The following is a 16675-nucleotide window of genomic DNA, read 5'->3' on the forward strand; positions in this document are numbered from 1 at the left end:
ACAGATATCACTGCATCCCTTACTCTTGTTCGATTTTGTATGGCATGATTGGGTATCTCTATTTGTATGGTATCTCTAATGGGATTCCATTTTCCGTTGCGTGACCTGTATTATATGTATCTTCTATGTCCTCCTAGGATATAGTCTAGGAGAGAGTTGGGCAGCCGGCATCACCTAATGTATATTTCCATTTTCTAAAAAAACAGTCATCTAATTAAAATTTAAGAAAATTAGACATTGTATATTTACTATTTGCAGCATTTGTTGCCATAAAATATACGTTTCTGTAACAGAAATAGGATTTAATGACAGTTTGTATATGACCCTTTTAGCCCTACTAACTCAGGTAAAAGGAATCAGGGCAAAAGGAATCATATAGGATAGTATCATTAGCAAATAGAGTGTAATGAGTTAAATCAACATTTGGTAAATCATTAATATACACTGCCGGGCATAAAATTAAGGTCACCTCCAAATTTGCGATTATTTTTGAAATTTTCGGGTTTTAGAGATTTTTACGAAGTATGGCATAGTTTACTCACATAATTCAATACTTTTATCGTGATTTCGCTTGGATAAAAAAAAGTTGTTATGTTTTTTTTAAAGGTTTGATAAAAAAGGGCCCCTCTCCGAAATGCCTTAGTCCCATTATCAGCGTATTTCTGCATTCCATGTATGGTTTATCTCTCAGTTGCGGATTTTTTGCGTTAGTATTGATATTGTTTTAAGTAAAATGGCCATAAATCCTGTTGTTGCGGCACGAATTGTAGAGAGTCTAGAAGAAGGCCATGGACAGCGTGAAATTGCAAGAAACCTGGATGTGAGTCTTTCCAGTGTGCAACGAGTGTCTCAACGGTTCGAAGAGACTGGTCTGCTCACCCGAAGACCTGGTTCGGGACGAGGAAGGAGTACAACAGTTAGAGATGATCGCTTTCTCATAACTAATGCGTTAAGAAACCGAACGGTACAGCAGTTTCCCTACGAAATCATTTGCAAGAAGTTAGAAATGTAAACATAAGTGAGTGGACAGTTAGGAGGCAACTTCACGCTGCTGGATTATCCTCTCGAACCATGGCTACCGGACCGCCCCTTTCCCGTGAACACCGAATTGCAAGATTGACTTTTGCACAAGAGCACTTGGCTTGGACAATAGAAGATTGGAGCCGCGTATTGTTCTCCGATGAGGCACGTTTTTGTCTGATAGGTTCAGACAGACGTGTGAGAGTATGGCGACGACAAGGCGAACGATATGCTGGAGTATGTATAGCTGAACGACTTGCATTTGGAGGAGGCTCAGTTATGGCATGGGAAGGCATATCCTTTCAGGCTCGCACGGAGTTGTGTCATCTTGAATGAGACTTTGAATGCACATAGGTACATCACCGAAATCCTAGAAGACCAGGTTGTACCATTCATGAGTTTTCTTGACCACCGCGCAGTCCAGACTTGAATCCCATCGAGCATGTTTGGGATGAGATGAAGAGACGTTTACGGAGACATGTACCGGTCCCCAGAAACTCTCAAGAGCTTCGTAATGTACTGGTGCAGGAATGGGTCCATCTTCCGCAGGGTGTAATCCAGAACCTTATCCAAAGCATGCCGCATCGTCTACAAGCGGTTGTCACAGCTCGAGGAGGAAATACTCGGTATTGAAACCTTGAGATTTTTTTTTTCTTTAATTTATGAGCTATGCATTATTTCAATAAACCGTTGAAAAACCCATAACAACTTTTTTTATTCAAGCGAAATCACGATAAATTCATTGAATTATGTTAGTAAACTATGCCAAACTTCGTAAAAATCTCTAAAACCCGAAAATTTCAAAAATAATCGTAACTTTGGAGGTGACCCTAATTTTATGCCCGGCAGTGTATATTAGGAATAAAAGAGATCCTAAAACAGAGCCTTGAGGTACACCAACCGTTAGACGCTGCTTTTCAGACACTACATTTCCAACCTTCACACATTGAAAGCTGTTAAGGAGGTAGGTCTGGACGAGAAGTACGCTGTCTGCATGGAAGTTATAAACCTTTAGTTTCTGAACTGGAGCAAGAGTTTCTGAACGAGTAGGTCATGCGACACACAGTCAATAGCTTTACTTAGATAACAGAATGTGGATGAGAGATAGTTGTGATGTTCAAAAGAATTTGAAACGCAAGTTCCAACACAGCCGAAGCAGTACTGCGGTCCTTTCTAAACCCGAACTGAACAAATTTTTGGCGAAAGAGACTTGGCGAAAAGATTTTGTTGGCTTCCAAAAATTCAAGCATACGAGAAACCATGCATTTTTCGAATAAATTTCCAACACTATACAGGCTGTTTTCAAAGCTGAGTCATTTATTTTAACAGCATGTAGAACTCGTCAAAAGAAATTAAAAATCATCTATATAAAAGTTGCATAATAAGGGAGTTGTAGGTCTTTTTAGTAATAATATTTTTTTTTTAAATTAAAAACATTCATTATCTGTAAAATTTATTCCATTTTTACAAAAATTGTTCAAAATTGTCACTATTATTTGTCCTATTAATGCATAGTCTTGCTCTGCGTACCCACGACTCCTGACAGGTCTCAAAAATAAAATCCGGATGTCCGCGAATAACATCACAAGAATTTACAATGCGGTCTTGAAGTTCTTCCACAGTATTTACTTCTCCATCGTGGTACACCAACTGTTTTAAATAACCCCACAAAAAAAATCACAAGGCGTTAGGTCCGGGGAGCGTGCAGGCCAAGAAACGGGTCCATGCCTCCCTATCCCTCTATTCGGAAACTGTTCATTCAAATATTCACGAACTCCTCTTTTGAAATGCGGTGGAGCTCCTTCATGTAGAAACCACATATCCTGCCTAACATTTATTGGAACATCTTCTAATAATTCTGGCAGATGGTGTCGAAGAAAATCTAAATAAATGTCACCGGTTAGCCTTCAGGTTGTAATGCTTGTACTCGTTGATAATGATAGGGATAATATTGTTCCTGTCGTATTGTTTTCCACACTTTACTATGGGAAATATCGACTTGAGTTGCTGTGGCTCTGGTACTTATTGTTGGGTCATCTTCCACCATTTCCAAAATATTTTCCTCAATTTCTACCATTTCAGGTGGAGCAGGTCTTCCAGCGTGACCCCCCTAGTTGTTCTTTCAAGTATCCTATCTCACGAAGTCGAATAACTAAATTTACAAATATCCGTGGAGCCGGATGATTTCTTAAAGGAAACCTTTCCGCGTAAAGGCGACATGCTGCTGCTGCATTTTGTTGGCACTCTCCACGTTGGTATGTTAATATTATTGTGATGAATCGGGGTTTGAAAAATAATTTAAAATCTTTTAATTGAATTATAAAATTCTGAAATCAGAAAATATATTAGTTTTCTATAGTAAATTTGGCTTAATCAGACACAATAAATAATTATACATTATTTTATAACAAATTTTAATAAAATATTAATTTAAAATTATTTAAATACAAGGTCAAGTTTTCTTTAAAATCTACAAAGTGTAGTAAGTAAAGATTCTAGAAAAATTCCAGGACCCGTCGAAGGTGGTCTCATTTTCGAGGTCAGTAAACAAAATTCCTTAGAAAAATTGCACCAATTAGAACGCACGTAGCCATCCTAAAAAACGGTAGGGACAATAGATTCTTCGAGAAAAGTAGCAAAATTTTACATATAAATACGGGTCCAGAAGTTCATAAAGGTAGTCTTTGGGCAAATATCAGTTGCAGCTCGTCGTAATGCCCAAATGTTGACCGGTTTTTATCTTAATTTTTTTTAATTTAATAAGTGAATATTCTAGTCGGGACTTAGAAAAATTATAAAAGTGTTTGAACAGTCCTAATGAAGCAGGGGTAATAATTAAACAGTTCAATAGTAAAAAGTGTTCAGTACGCCAGTCTTAGTCCAGTAAATAAAATACAAGTACTTAGTGAAAGTGAAAATTCCAGAACAGTAAGTGTTTGAACATTGTAACAATTGACTTTTGATTTTTTTGGAATTTTATGTAATTCTTATGGAATTTAATAAACTTGTAAAAAGTGAACTCTTGTGTTTTAAGTAAAGAAAAATTAAAAACTATAAAGAAAAATAATCTGTCTGCTCAAACTTAAAAGAATTCAATTGTTTTTTTTAACAATTTTTTGGAATACTTACTAAATAAATAAATCCCTTTTGAGACAACAGCTAAGAAGTATATTTAAATATACCCTTTCGAGACCAGAAATAAATAAATAAATCCCTTTCGAGAAACAACCAGAACATCATTACTTTATATATAAAACCTGCAGATATATAAAATAAAAGAAAATACAGGTACGTATTCAAGCTATTGCACTGGAACTGCGAAACCTGATCGAGAAAGAAGTTTTGACCTACGTAGCTTAAGCAGTAAGTACGTCGGGATCATTACATTATGTCCACTAGTTCATTGTTTCCATAAACGTGGGCCATTTCCATTAGATATAAAATCAGCCTTTGACACTGTTTCAAGACCTTCCCTTATAAAAAAATTGATTAATTTTGGACTAAATGGGTATATGATGAATTATTTAAAAAACTATCTATCAGGTCGTACTTTTAGAGTCAGGGTTGAAGGTATATCCTCCTCTTCCCACTTCCTTGAAAAGGGCCTCCCTCAAGGATCAGTGCTAAGCCCAAGTTTGTTCAATATTGCTATCGATGATATATCCTTATGTTTTACTGGTGGCATTAACACATTCACCCAAAGTGAGTGAGAGTATAATTCAAGGTGCACTGGACAAACTTGGTAGGTGGTCTGCTACATTGAGGTTTTCCTTTTCTCCCCAAAAGTCAAATATGGTTTATTTTTGCAGAAAGAGACAATGTCCCCGTTTACACAATCTTTCTCTTTGCGGGTATCCATTGCAAAATGAACCTTCTTCGAAAACATGACATTCCTGGGCATATACTTTGACTATTGGTTATCCTGGTTGCCGCATATCAATTATTTAAAATCTTCATGTGCAAAACCGCTTGGTATATTAAATGGTTATCTCACATCTCTCATGGCATTCCTTCTACCAAACTACTTCATCTCTATAGATCTATTGTCGGGCCCAAACTAGATTAAGGATATGTTGCTTATTCGTCTTCTTGCATATCCCATCTTAACAAACTGATGTCATCCAGAACTCTGCAATTAGATTGGCTTTAGGTGCTTATCGTACTAGTCCAACCAACAATATGCATTGTTTGGGAGAGATTGCCTCCTTGAAATACCCCGACGTCTTGAGTCTTTATTGGTATATGTTGCTATCTTAAAATCTCGTCCTTTCATTCCAGTATATATGCATTCTTATCGCCCTAATGGCAACGTAATTGTCAACAATGACAAGAAAAAGGGATCTGGTAACAGATTCGTTCGGACCTTGACATATACGCAATTTGTTCTACCGCCATGTGTGTCTCGAAATCCTCCAAATGATTCGCCTTTGATTATTCCTCCTCCCGTAGTATGCAAATCTTTGTTAGTACATGACAAACGCTCTGTACCTGGGTCATTTATGAGAATCAAATTTACGGAAATATCATCCAAATACAATCCTGAAAACATAATTTATACGGATGGTTCAGTAACAAGTGTTCACACTGGTTGTGTTTTTGTCCACAGAGAAATACATAGTCAATTCCGATTACATCCCTACAATGATATATTAAATGCAGAACTTCTAGCCATTAAGGAGGCTCTAATATATATTGTTTCTTGTCCTCGGGCTTCTTAGCTGATATGCTGGGATTCATTATCTGCTCTACTATGTATAGAAAAACTTTACCCCCAACATCCTTTGGAAGCACATATAATGGATCTGCGACATAGGGCAACTAGCCTAGGCTCCAATATATCTGTATTGTGGATCCCTAGCCATGTGGGCATTACCGGTAATGCAAGCGCTGATCATTACGCGAAAAATGCACGTCTAAACGGTACAGATAGTTTATCAGTTTATTCCACGGGTTGTTGCCCACAAAAATCGCCCGACTGTGCAAATCCCTGGTTCAACTGGAGTGGAATCTTCTGGAGGAACCTAACAAACTCTGGAATGTCAACAGGAAATTCTTCTGTGGTTTCTCCACATCGAGTTATGATCGTCGCAAAGCCGTAGTAATTAACAGACTCATATTAGGACATTGTAGGTTTTTTTAATAAATTTTTGCTTAAGGGCCAACCACCGCATCTATGTGATAAATGTAGTAATCCTTAACTGTCAAGCATATCCTTAAGGAATGTAGTCAGTTAATTAACCTAAGGGAGGCCTGCAATCTTTCGTCAGACATGTCAGTTATTTTTTCTACAAGTGAGCAACCAAAACTTTTTGATTTTCTGGAAAGATCGGGATATATATCTAAAATATAGGTATCTAAAAAGCTACATTTTGGTTTAAAGCAACCAATTACTAATTCAATTGTACATATTTTTACGTTTTATTGTTTTATTCTATGTTGTCTGTATCATTTACTCTTTATTTTTGCAAAATCAATGTCTGTACTGTTAACATATACAATCTGTCATAAACGTGTTGTTTAATAAAATGTCAAATATTGTACTGAACTAAAATAGCAGGTGATACGCCGCTAAATAACCTTTGATGCTGATGCGGCTTCAAAGCTAAATTTCTTCTTCTTCTTCTTCTTCTTCACCGTGTCTTTATCCAAAAGCTAACTTGACTTATTTGAAATTTGGTTCCATCTTGAAATTTGTTATTGCAATCGCTTACTGCTTTCCATCATAAAAAATCAGAATACTTCAAGCTAATAACTTTAAAAGGTTCAGGTTGCACCCTAGCATTTGCTATCAAAGTAAGCCACTCAGACACTTTAAGGGATACTTTAGTTTTTGCTTTGAAAAATTCTGTTGATCCTTTGCAAAAATACTATATAGGAAGGACACATTTCTTAGTTCGCTGGGTAGATATATTTTTATTGTGCTCGCCCTGTAATAATGTGAGCTAACTGCGGACAATATTTTGATAAATTGATAATTAAATGGCGCGCGAATAAAAAAGTAGCATTTTGTTTAAAGTTTCTGTAATTTTACTTCTAATATATTTAAGTTCAGTATTAATAAGTACAGTTTAATTCCTAAACACGTCCCAAATCCAACAATTTTATTTCCGGAATATATTCAGGAATTAATGCATACAATTATTCATATTAGAAATACGACAGATATAATATCGACGAGCAAACCTTATTTATTTGCACGTTCTGGTACAGTAATAATTTATCAAAGATTTATAAACATTTAACAAAGATTTATAAACATTTAACAAAGATTTATAAAAATTTTGATAATGCACGCCGTATTTTAAAATTCTCGCGATCTTAAATATTTCCGTACCGGCTGATATACATCAAGGAGATACAGTGTTGTCGGATTTTGGAGTTTAATATGGCCTCTACAGACGGAGGCTAGGTCGTAATTAAGACGTAGCACGGTGTATACGTGTATTAGCGAGTGACGCCACCTCTTTAAACTAACGAAGCTCGCTGTATAAGTGTATTTGTGTATATGACAAATTACCTCCACACAAAAATGTCAAAACGCTTAGTAGATCCCTAGAAAGTGTTTTGTACTATTATACACGTAGGTATAAATTGGCCTCTGAATTACCAGACACATATTTGCTTGGTGATTCAGCATACCCTTTAAGGAAATACATACAAGTGAAGAATAATGGTAGGTTATCGAGAAACCAAAAATCATTTAATATGAGGTTGAGCAGTACCAGAGTTATTATCGAACAGGAATTTGGAAGATGGTGAAAACTAAAGTTTTTAAATTGTCTAACATTAAATATATAATATTGGCGACGTGTATATTACATAAAATCGCTATTGATGATAAAACAGAATTTAATGAAAATTTTGAGATCGATATGGTCATTCAAAATAATATTGAAGAATACCAGCAAATGCAAATGAATTTCGAATTCAAATAATGAATATTATAAGTAGATAAATTTAGGTGCAGAATTGCAAGATTGAGAATAAAGTTTGTTATAAATATATGTAAGAAGGTATTTTAATTGTGCAACGTAATAGTTATTGTATTAACATATTTGTCATATGGGAAGATAGGTTAAAACATACAAAGCAAAAATATATAAATAGTATATATTTATATATTAAAAAACATTCTAAACAAACAAAAAATATATTTTCTAACTAATATATATATATAATAACTATCTATAACTAAACAATTTTTTAAATAACAAAACAAATAATAAAACTACAGAAATACAACACACAAAACAAACAAAAAAAAAATTAAATCAATTCAATTTCCTTTATATTTTGTGATATTGCTTCTGCCAATTTTAAAATTACATTAACTTCGTCTTTACAAAGTTGTTTTTCTTCTTCCCATCTTTTCTTTTCAAAATCCTTTCTCCTTTTCTTTCTTTCCTCATCTCGTTGATTTTTTATATATTGTTATCACACAAAATTTCTTTGGAATAAAGTTCAATTTAAATATTTAAAACCCCTCAGGGGACTTTGAGGCTAAAAGGTCACATTGTACGGGATCTGACGACCCCGAGGTACGCTAGTCCGTTTGTGATGTCCTGTATTGTCCTATATGTTAGCATTATAGCAATCCTAAGGTGTTAGATACCGTGCTCAGGGGATGAATGGCTCTGCTGTTAAGTCTCGAACGGTTCCTGTCAGACACCAGGCGAAATCTGGCAGTAATTAGCCTTGTCTGGTCAAGCGGGACTCTGATTGGATCGACTTCTTTTTCCCTAGCTGCTCGTGGGAACAATATGAATATTTCAGATTTTCCTAAATTACCTTCCAAGGCAAAACTGGTGGATAACCAGGCCAGTGCGCCTTTTTCTCAAACTGGTGATCAGAGTTCAAGAAATTATAAAAGATTTAGAGCTAGCACATCTGACTCGTCTAGTGAGGTTGATGACATCACAAAACATGATAAATTTTTTCTGATACGTCCAAATTTGGAAACTAATAGCTTTAGTACTATGTCTCCTTTTGTCATACATAAAAATATTATAGAGAAAGTTCCGAAGTATAAAAATGTTAGCAAATTGCGAAGCGGCGATTTACTAATTGAACTACTCGATCCGCAGCATGCAAACAAACTTTTTGAAATTAATAAGATTGGCAATTTAGAGTGCAGAGTTACCTCACATCCTTCACTAAATAACATTAAAGGAGTCATATCCTGTAGTGACCTGCAATATTGTAAAGATAAGCAAGAAATACTTGATGAATGCTCAGAACAAAATCTGATTGACATAACCCAAATCAAACGGAAAGTAAATGGTGAACTTACGAACACGTACATTATTACTCTACACAGTTTAACTCTACCAGCATATTTTTATGTAGGCTATCGTCGCTGTAAAGTAAGACAATTTATATCAAACCCAAGAAGATGTTTTAACTGCCAAAGAATAGGACACCTTTCCACATACTGTAAATACGAAGCCACATGCCCATCTTGTGGAAAAGACAAGCACGAAAGTGATTGTAATCCGCCCCCTTATTGCGTCAATTGCGGCGAGAATCACTCCCCTAGATATAAAGGTTGCGTCATCTATAAGAAAGAAACCATGATACAGAAAGTTAAAGTCACTGAAAAACTAAGCTACTTTGAAGTGAAAAAAGCAATAGAAAGTAACCCTTCAAAATATGGGCCATCCTATGCAGAAATCATGTCAGCAATTAAAACAACTACACAACAAAAAAACCTTCTCAAACGTCCACTCCCAGGCTCCCCATTGAAACCCCGTCCCAACAATCCTCCAAATCAAAACAAATCCCCATCAAACATGATAAATTTATTACCCCTCTCCCTCCCCCTCCAATATTACCTATCCCTTCCACAGCTTCTACCCATAAAAATACTCCAGTTACCCTTTCCCGAGCCTCCACTGGTGCTCACACTATCAAAAAATCAAATTCTTCCTCCTCAATCAATTCAAATTGCTCATCAAAATCAAAATCCTCAGACACAAGCTCCACCAAATCAACTAAAGTCTCGTCCAAACAAAAAAGCAATTCTAATACTACTGAACCAAATAATCCCAAACCCACTACAAAGAAATTAAATATAAAACATATAACCAACACAAAAAACTATGAGAAGATTGATACACTTTCATCATCTTCGATGCAATAATTCACTGGAATTGTAATGGGATTAATACACACTTCGAAGAAATTAAGATTATATTGGGACTCTATCGTCCAAAAATCCTGTCCCTTCAAGAAACTAACCTTAAGCCATCTAATAAATTCTCCGTAAAGGCTTTCGATATCATCAGGAAAGACCGCATAGATTGTGCTAGAGCATCGGGTGGCGTTGCCCTCTTGATACATAATTCTCTACCATACACTGATATTCAAATCACGTCACCACTGGAAGCATGCGCGGTTTCGACATATCTTCCCATGAAAGTTACTGTGTGCAGTCTCTATATACCCCCGTCTTTTAAGCTAACTGATATGTTTAAAACCTACTAAACCAGCTCCCTACACCATTCATAATTGTTGGAGATATGAATGCTCATAACTCTCTTTGGGGCTCTAACTCAACTAGCCGTAGAGGTGCAGCAATTGCTAATATTATAGAAAACCTTCACTTGCATTTATTTAATGATGGATCTCACACATTCATTTCATCAAGCACGGCGTCCTTCTCTAATCTTGACCTGACACTAGCCAGTTCTTCGCTTGCTTCTTCTTTCCATTGGAGCACACTGGATGACACCTATGGTAGCGATCATATACCTACCATGCTTGCACCTGTCAACTGGTCAACTGCCAGTACTGAAATACCCAAATTTAACACTTATAAGGCTGACTGGTTAAAGTATAATAACATATTTATACCCCCTAAAATCTCACAACTAAGCATTGACGAGGCAACCTCTAGCATCACAACAGCTATACTTAAAGCAGCAGAACTCTCAATCCCAAAATTTAACTGTAACATAAATAAAGATCCCGTTCCCTGGTGGAATGAGGACTGTAAGCAATGTATTAAAATGCGCAAAACTGCACTCAATCGGTTCAAACATCACCCAACTCCTGAAAACTTTACCAAATACAAGAAAATGAGAGCACTATCAAAACTTACTATTAAAAAAGCCAAAAAATCCAGTTGGAATGAGTTTACTTCTTCTATAAATGAGTGCACGCCTAGCAAAGTTATCTGGAACAAAATTAACAGCTTAAAGGGCAGACCCTCAAGGAATATAACCGGCATATTGTCTAATAATGAATGGGTGACAGACCCCAAGGATATCTCGCAGGTATTTGCCACCCATTACAACAACTTATATAACTTCATTCCCGTCCGACACTATATGCCAACTCATATAAGCACACCTAACTCAAAGAATATGGTGTACAATTTACCTTTATCACTCTCTGAACTGACTTATGCATTACACCGCAGCAAAGATACCTCCCCAGGATTGGATGGTATCAGAATAAGTATGATTAAAAACCTGCCGCCGCGTCTGGACTTAACTGCATACTTGAATTATTTAATAAAATCTGGGATGCATCATATATTCCCACAGCATGGAAAACATCAATCCTTTGCCCATTCATAAACAGGGTAAAACCATCACCAATCCAGATGCCTACAGGCCCATCAGCCTTACGCCACATTTATGTAAGATTCTTGAGAAAATAATAAACTTCCGCCTAAGCTGGTACTTAGAATAACATGGTCATTTACTACCAGACCAGTTTGCATATAGAAAAGACAGATCCGCAATTGATCATCTAATTGGCTTTGAGATAGATGTTCAAGATTCGATGAGATTTAAAAAACATCTGACAGCGGCTTTCCTTGACATAGATAAAGCTTTCGATAATATTGATCACGCCACAATACTGTATAGCCTGACAAAATTCGATATTACGGGAAATATGTTTAAATTCGTAAATAGTTTCTTGAGCGATAGATTCTTTAAGGTTCGAATTGGGCATGCAGTCTCTGAGATCTTCCCACACAATGGCGGAATCCCACAGGGTTCGTCTATTAGCCCGACGTTATTTCTTCTTGCTGTGAACGATATCAGATCATCATTGGATAAACGGGTTTCTCTCAGAATGTTCGCGGATGATATCGTAATATATCATTCCTCTACGGAAGCAGGATACAGTCAGAACATCATACAAACTTCACTAAATAAACTTACAAAATGGTGTACGGGGAAAAACTTATCCCTTTCTGCTTTCAAATCGGCTGCAGTTCATTTCTGCCGCCAAAGAAACTGCTCGAAGACCGTTAATCTATATATTGGCTCTGAACGAATAAACTCCCAGCATGAACAACGATTTCTTGGCATTACCTTTGACACACTTCTCAATTTGAACCCATATCAGCAACTTAATCTCTAAATGCCAAACTAATCTTAATATTATTAAAATTCTATCTGGCACCACCTGGGGGTCAGATCATGTTTCTCTTTTGAGGGTGTACAATGCTTGTGTCTTATCCAGAATCAATTACGGGTCTCAACTTTACGCGTCTGCACCGCGGTCTTATTTAAATAAGCTGAACGTGGTACATAACACGGGAATCAGGAAATCACTGGGCGCTTTTCACACGAGTCCCATACCAAGCTTAATGTGTGAATCAGAACAACTCACACTAAATTATATTAGAGAACGACACCTATTAGCATATGGGTTTGGTCTACATGTTAATCTGGAACACCCTAATCACAAAAAAATTCTTCAAAATTATTTACCCCCAAATCAAACATAGCAATCAAACAGTAGCAATCAGCATCACACCACCGTTATGTAGATATAAAGGAAAGACTGTCAATCGATTTGCCTCCTCCTTTCAATATTGCGCCATTCTCCCGTATGTTTCCCCCATGGAGTCTGCATCCACTCTCGCTTGACCTATCACTCAAAGTCCACAACAAAAAGGAATGCTCACATCTCACTATAAGAGCACAATTCAAAGATCTCATCAACTCGAAGTATAAGAGTCATCGACTGGTTTACACCGATGGCGATGGCTCGAAAACTGATAGGCACACTGGAGTGGCTTTCATACGTTTGATAAAGAAATGTGTTTCTCACTAAGTCCCATAACGGGAATATTCTCAGCAGAACTTTTTGCAATATTTAAGGCCATTCAACATATATTGACCTCCAGCTATAAGAGATGGGTCGTGGCTACCGATTCATTGAGTTCCATTTCAAGTATTTCCTCTTTCTACTCCAACCATCCACTAGTTATAGCAATCAAAATGCTTCTACAGAAGGCCAATATCAACCACTACAGCGTCACTTTCCTTTGGCTTCCGAGCCACATAGGAATTCCTGGCAATGACAGAGCTGACTACTTGGCTGCATTTCAAGTCCCAACCCTCATAAAACCAACCTTGTTTTCTCCGTGCAAGATCTAAAGAATTATGGCAAACATATGATCGATAATATAATCCAACTAGAATAGGACTTAGATATGAATGATAATAAGCTTCATGAAATCAAAAGGGACTATTTTGAAAATAATGTAATTAACTTACCTAGAAGAGATTTCGTTGTGCTCACTAGAATTCGTTTAGGACACACGAAACTTACCCATGAACACCTCCTTAAAGGACAGAATCAGCCCATTTGTGAAACATGTAATCTTCCAATATCTGTCAAACATTATCTTTGAATGCCCAAAGAACACGTTAAAACGAAGACAACACGGTATCGTGGATAACCCTGAGGTAGCCCTTTCCTACCAAAATAACAAGGCTATGTTGGATTATATAAAGACATATACATATCGACATATATAAAAATATATAAATAATGGGATAAAGTGACGCTAAAAGACTCTACAGTCGATGCGTCTTTAACACATATCTCTCTCTCTCTCTAAATATTTAAACTTCTGACAACTTTGTTACTAAAAACGTCAATACAAAATTGTCACCTGTAAATAAACAATCTACTGTTATAGAGATCGATTGTAATATATCTCTAACAGATCGGCCAACCTGACACTCGATCGCCCCGATCGATAATAAATAACAATAGATTTATAGCAAAATTAGAAACATAATAAACATAATAATGACATAAGAAATATAACAATGACATAAAGAACATAAGAAATTCATAATAATACAATAAGCTAGCAATAGAATCATAATACATAATTAACATAATGATGATACATAATTAACATAACGATGATACATAATTAACATAATGATGATACATAATAAATCATAAACTATCCAGAATCAAACACTGAAACTAATAACTAAAAATAAAACATATTGTCTAAATTAATCTAAAATGTAATCAACATAAATCACAAAATTAACAAAATATTTGTACTCTAATAATGGCATATCATTAAAATAGGGAAAAAAATGTAGAGTTCATGTCAGCTGATATGATCTATATAAGTAAGTAATTTATTTTGCTCTAATAAGTCTTGAAATACAAAATTTATATAATGGGTAAAATCTGCTGGATAATTTTTTAAGCCAAAAGTCGTCATTTAATATAATATATAAATTCATACTGAATCATAAGCGTGACAAAAGACATATTATATTTACAGGATTTAGGATGAACAGATATGTAACAGAAAGCATTCCTCAAATCTAAACAACAAAAATACTTTTCCTCTCAGCTGATCTAAGTAATCTTCAATCAATAGTAATGGAAAATTCTCACGCACTGTATATTTGTTTAAATGACGGGTAATCGACACGCATTCTTAAATTATTTTGATTTTTCTTCTGCAAAATAAAAACACTAAATCACCACAATACACCAAAACACTTTTATTTTACACTGGACGCGCGTTTCGCTAACCATGTTAGCATCATCAGCAGATGATTATAGACTAAAGTACAATCTACAAGTTGAGCGTTTATATACTCGCTCAGTGGGCACCGAGTGGGCGTGGCAAAATCTAGCCAACCGAGTCAGAGCCAACTGAGCGTAACAGTTAGATTTCCGCCACTAGAGTAGTAGGAACAAAGAACTTGAAGGAATTGGACCGTTGACTCTGTTCATACTATCTTTACATTTATTAATTATGATGCTTTCATATGCATCTAATTGCCTGTAATTTGAGACTTGTTTAATTAATTTTAAATTATTAAGATCTATACAATGTTCATTATCAACAATATGTTCGGCAACGCAAGATTTATCCGGTCTACCATATCTTATCTGAGCTAAATGTTCTTTAAATCTAGTTAATATTGATCTCCTAGTTTGCCCAACATATTTCTGATTACAATCTTTACAAGAAATTTCATAAATACCCGACCTTTCCAGTGGAGGTGTTTTATCTTTTGGATTACCTAATAATTGTTGTAATTTATTATTAGCACTATACACAAGTTTATAATTGACATTCTTAAAAATTCCTTTAGACCACGGGATAACTCTCTATCAAACGGTATCGAAAAATATTTAGACGTATCTTTCTCCACTTGAAAAGTCGAATTTTCAGAAATCATTAACCTATACCTACGTTTTCTAATTAATTTATCAACTAGTGAAGGAGAATATCCATTACACTCAGCTACATTCCTAATGTAATCTCTTTCTATTTCATATCTTTCGTTGGACAGTGGGAAACTAAGTAATCTATGAACTAAGAAATTTAAACTAGCCATTTTATGTTCAACACTATGATGCGATTCATTAGGAATATATCTGCGTGTGGTCGTATTTTTCCTATAGATATCAAATTCCAGGCAATTATTAGTATTTCTAATAACTAATACATCTAGAAATGGTAATCTGTCGTTGTTCTCAATTTCATGCGTAAATGTAATGGAAGGAAAACGATTATTTAACTTAGAAATAAAATTATCTATGGTGTCTGAATGTGTGTCAAAAACAGCAAAAATATCATCCACATATCTAAACCATACTCTTGGAAAATACTCAAACTGATTCTTAGCCTCCACTTCAAACCTGCTCATGAATAAATTAGCCAAAAATGGAGTCAATGGATTACCCATTGCTGTACCTTCCCGCTGTTCAAAAAAGTTGTTATTAAATTGAAAACAATTTTGTTTCATACATAACGATGTAAGCTCAATATATTCACTCACAGTTTTGTTCTCGAGACCATTTGCGTTCAGTAATTCCTTCAAGTAGCCTAACAAAGAGCACAATATTGTCAAGAGTTTGCGTAACAAAGATTGTTTCTATCTAAAAGCTGATAAGGGAAATAAGGTTGTTATATTAGATAAAAAAGACTATTACGATAAGGTTAACAACTTAATCGATAATGGCCCCTACATAAATTTGAAAAAGAATCCTTTGTCAAAGATGGTAGCAGACGTTAAAAAAACTCTAAAAGAATGTAACACCCTTATTGATCTTTCTTTAAAGAGGAAATTGCAAGTATCCAATCCCTCATTACCAAAATTGTATGCTTTGCCAAAAATTCATAAACCGGACAAGTCTATGCGCCTAATTGTTTCGGCTGTAGGTTCTCCGACTTACAGAACAAGAGAGGTTAATTTTTTTGACAAAGGGCTATCTCTAGATCTAACCACCCCTGTTCAGCTTTTTAACTGGTAATTTGTCGAACTCTTGTCACACTAAGCTTATATATATATTTTCTTTATGAGCCCTTCTTTCTTCGGAATTATCATCATTTTTTCTAGTTATTTTATTATTGTTT

General features: G+C 35.5%; 1 protein-coding gene across 1 annotated transcript; it reads left to right on the forward strand.

The window, feature by feature from the left end:
• Positions 1–8780: 8780 nt before the first annotated feature.
• On the forward strand, positions 8781–10088 carry LOC115875781. Its single transcript, XM_030891286.1, has one exon. It carries the CDS (start codon positions 8781–8783, stop codon positions 10086–10088), a length of 1308 nt encoding a protein of 435 aa, XP_030747146.1.
• The last annotated feature ends 6587 nt before the right edge of the window (positions 10089–16675 follow it).

The sequence above is a fragment of the Sitophilus oryzae genome, unplaced genomic scaffold, assembly GCF_002938485.1.
Source record: "Sitophilus oryzae breed Bouriz unplaced genomic scaffold, Soryzae_2.0 scaffold_1058_pilon_pilon, whole genome shotgun sequence".
Taxonomy (NCBI): Eukaryota; Metazoa; Arthropoda; class Insecta; order Coleoptera; family Curculionidae; genus Sitophilus; species Sitophilus oryzae.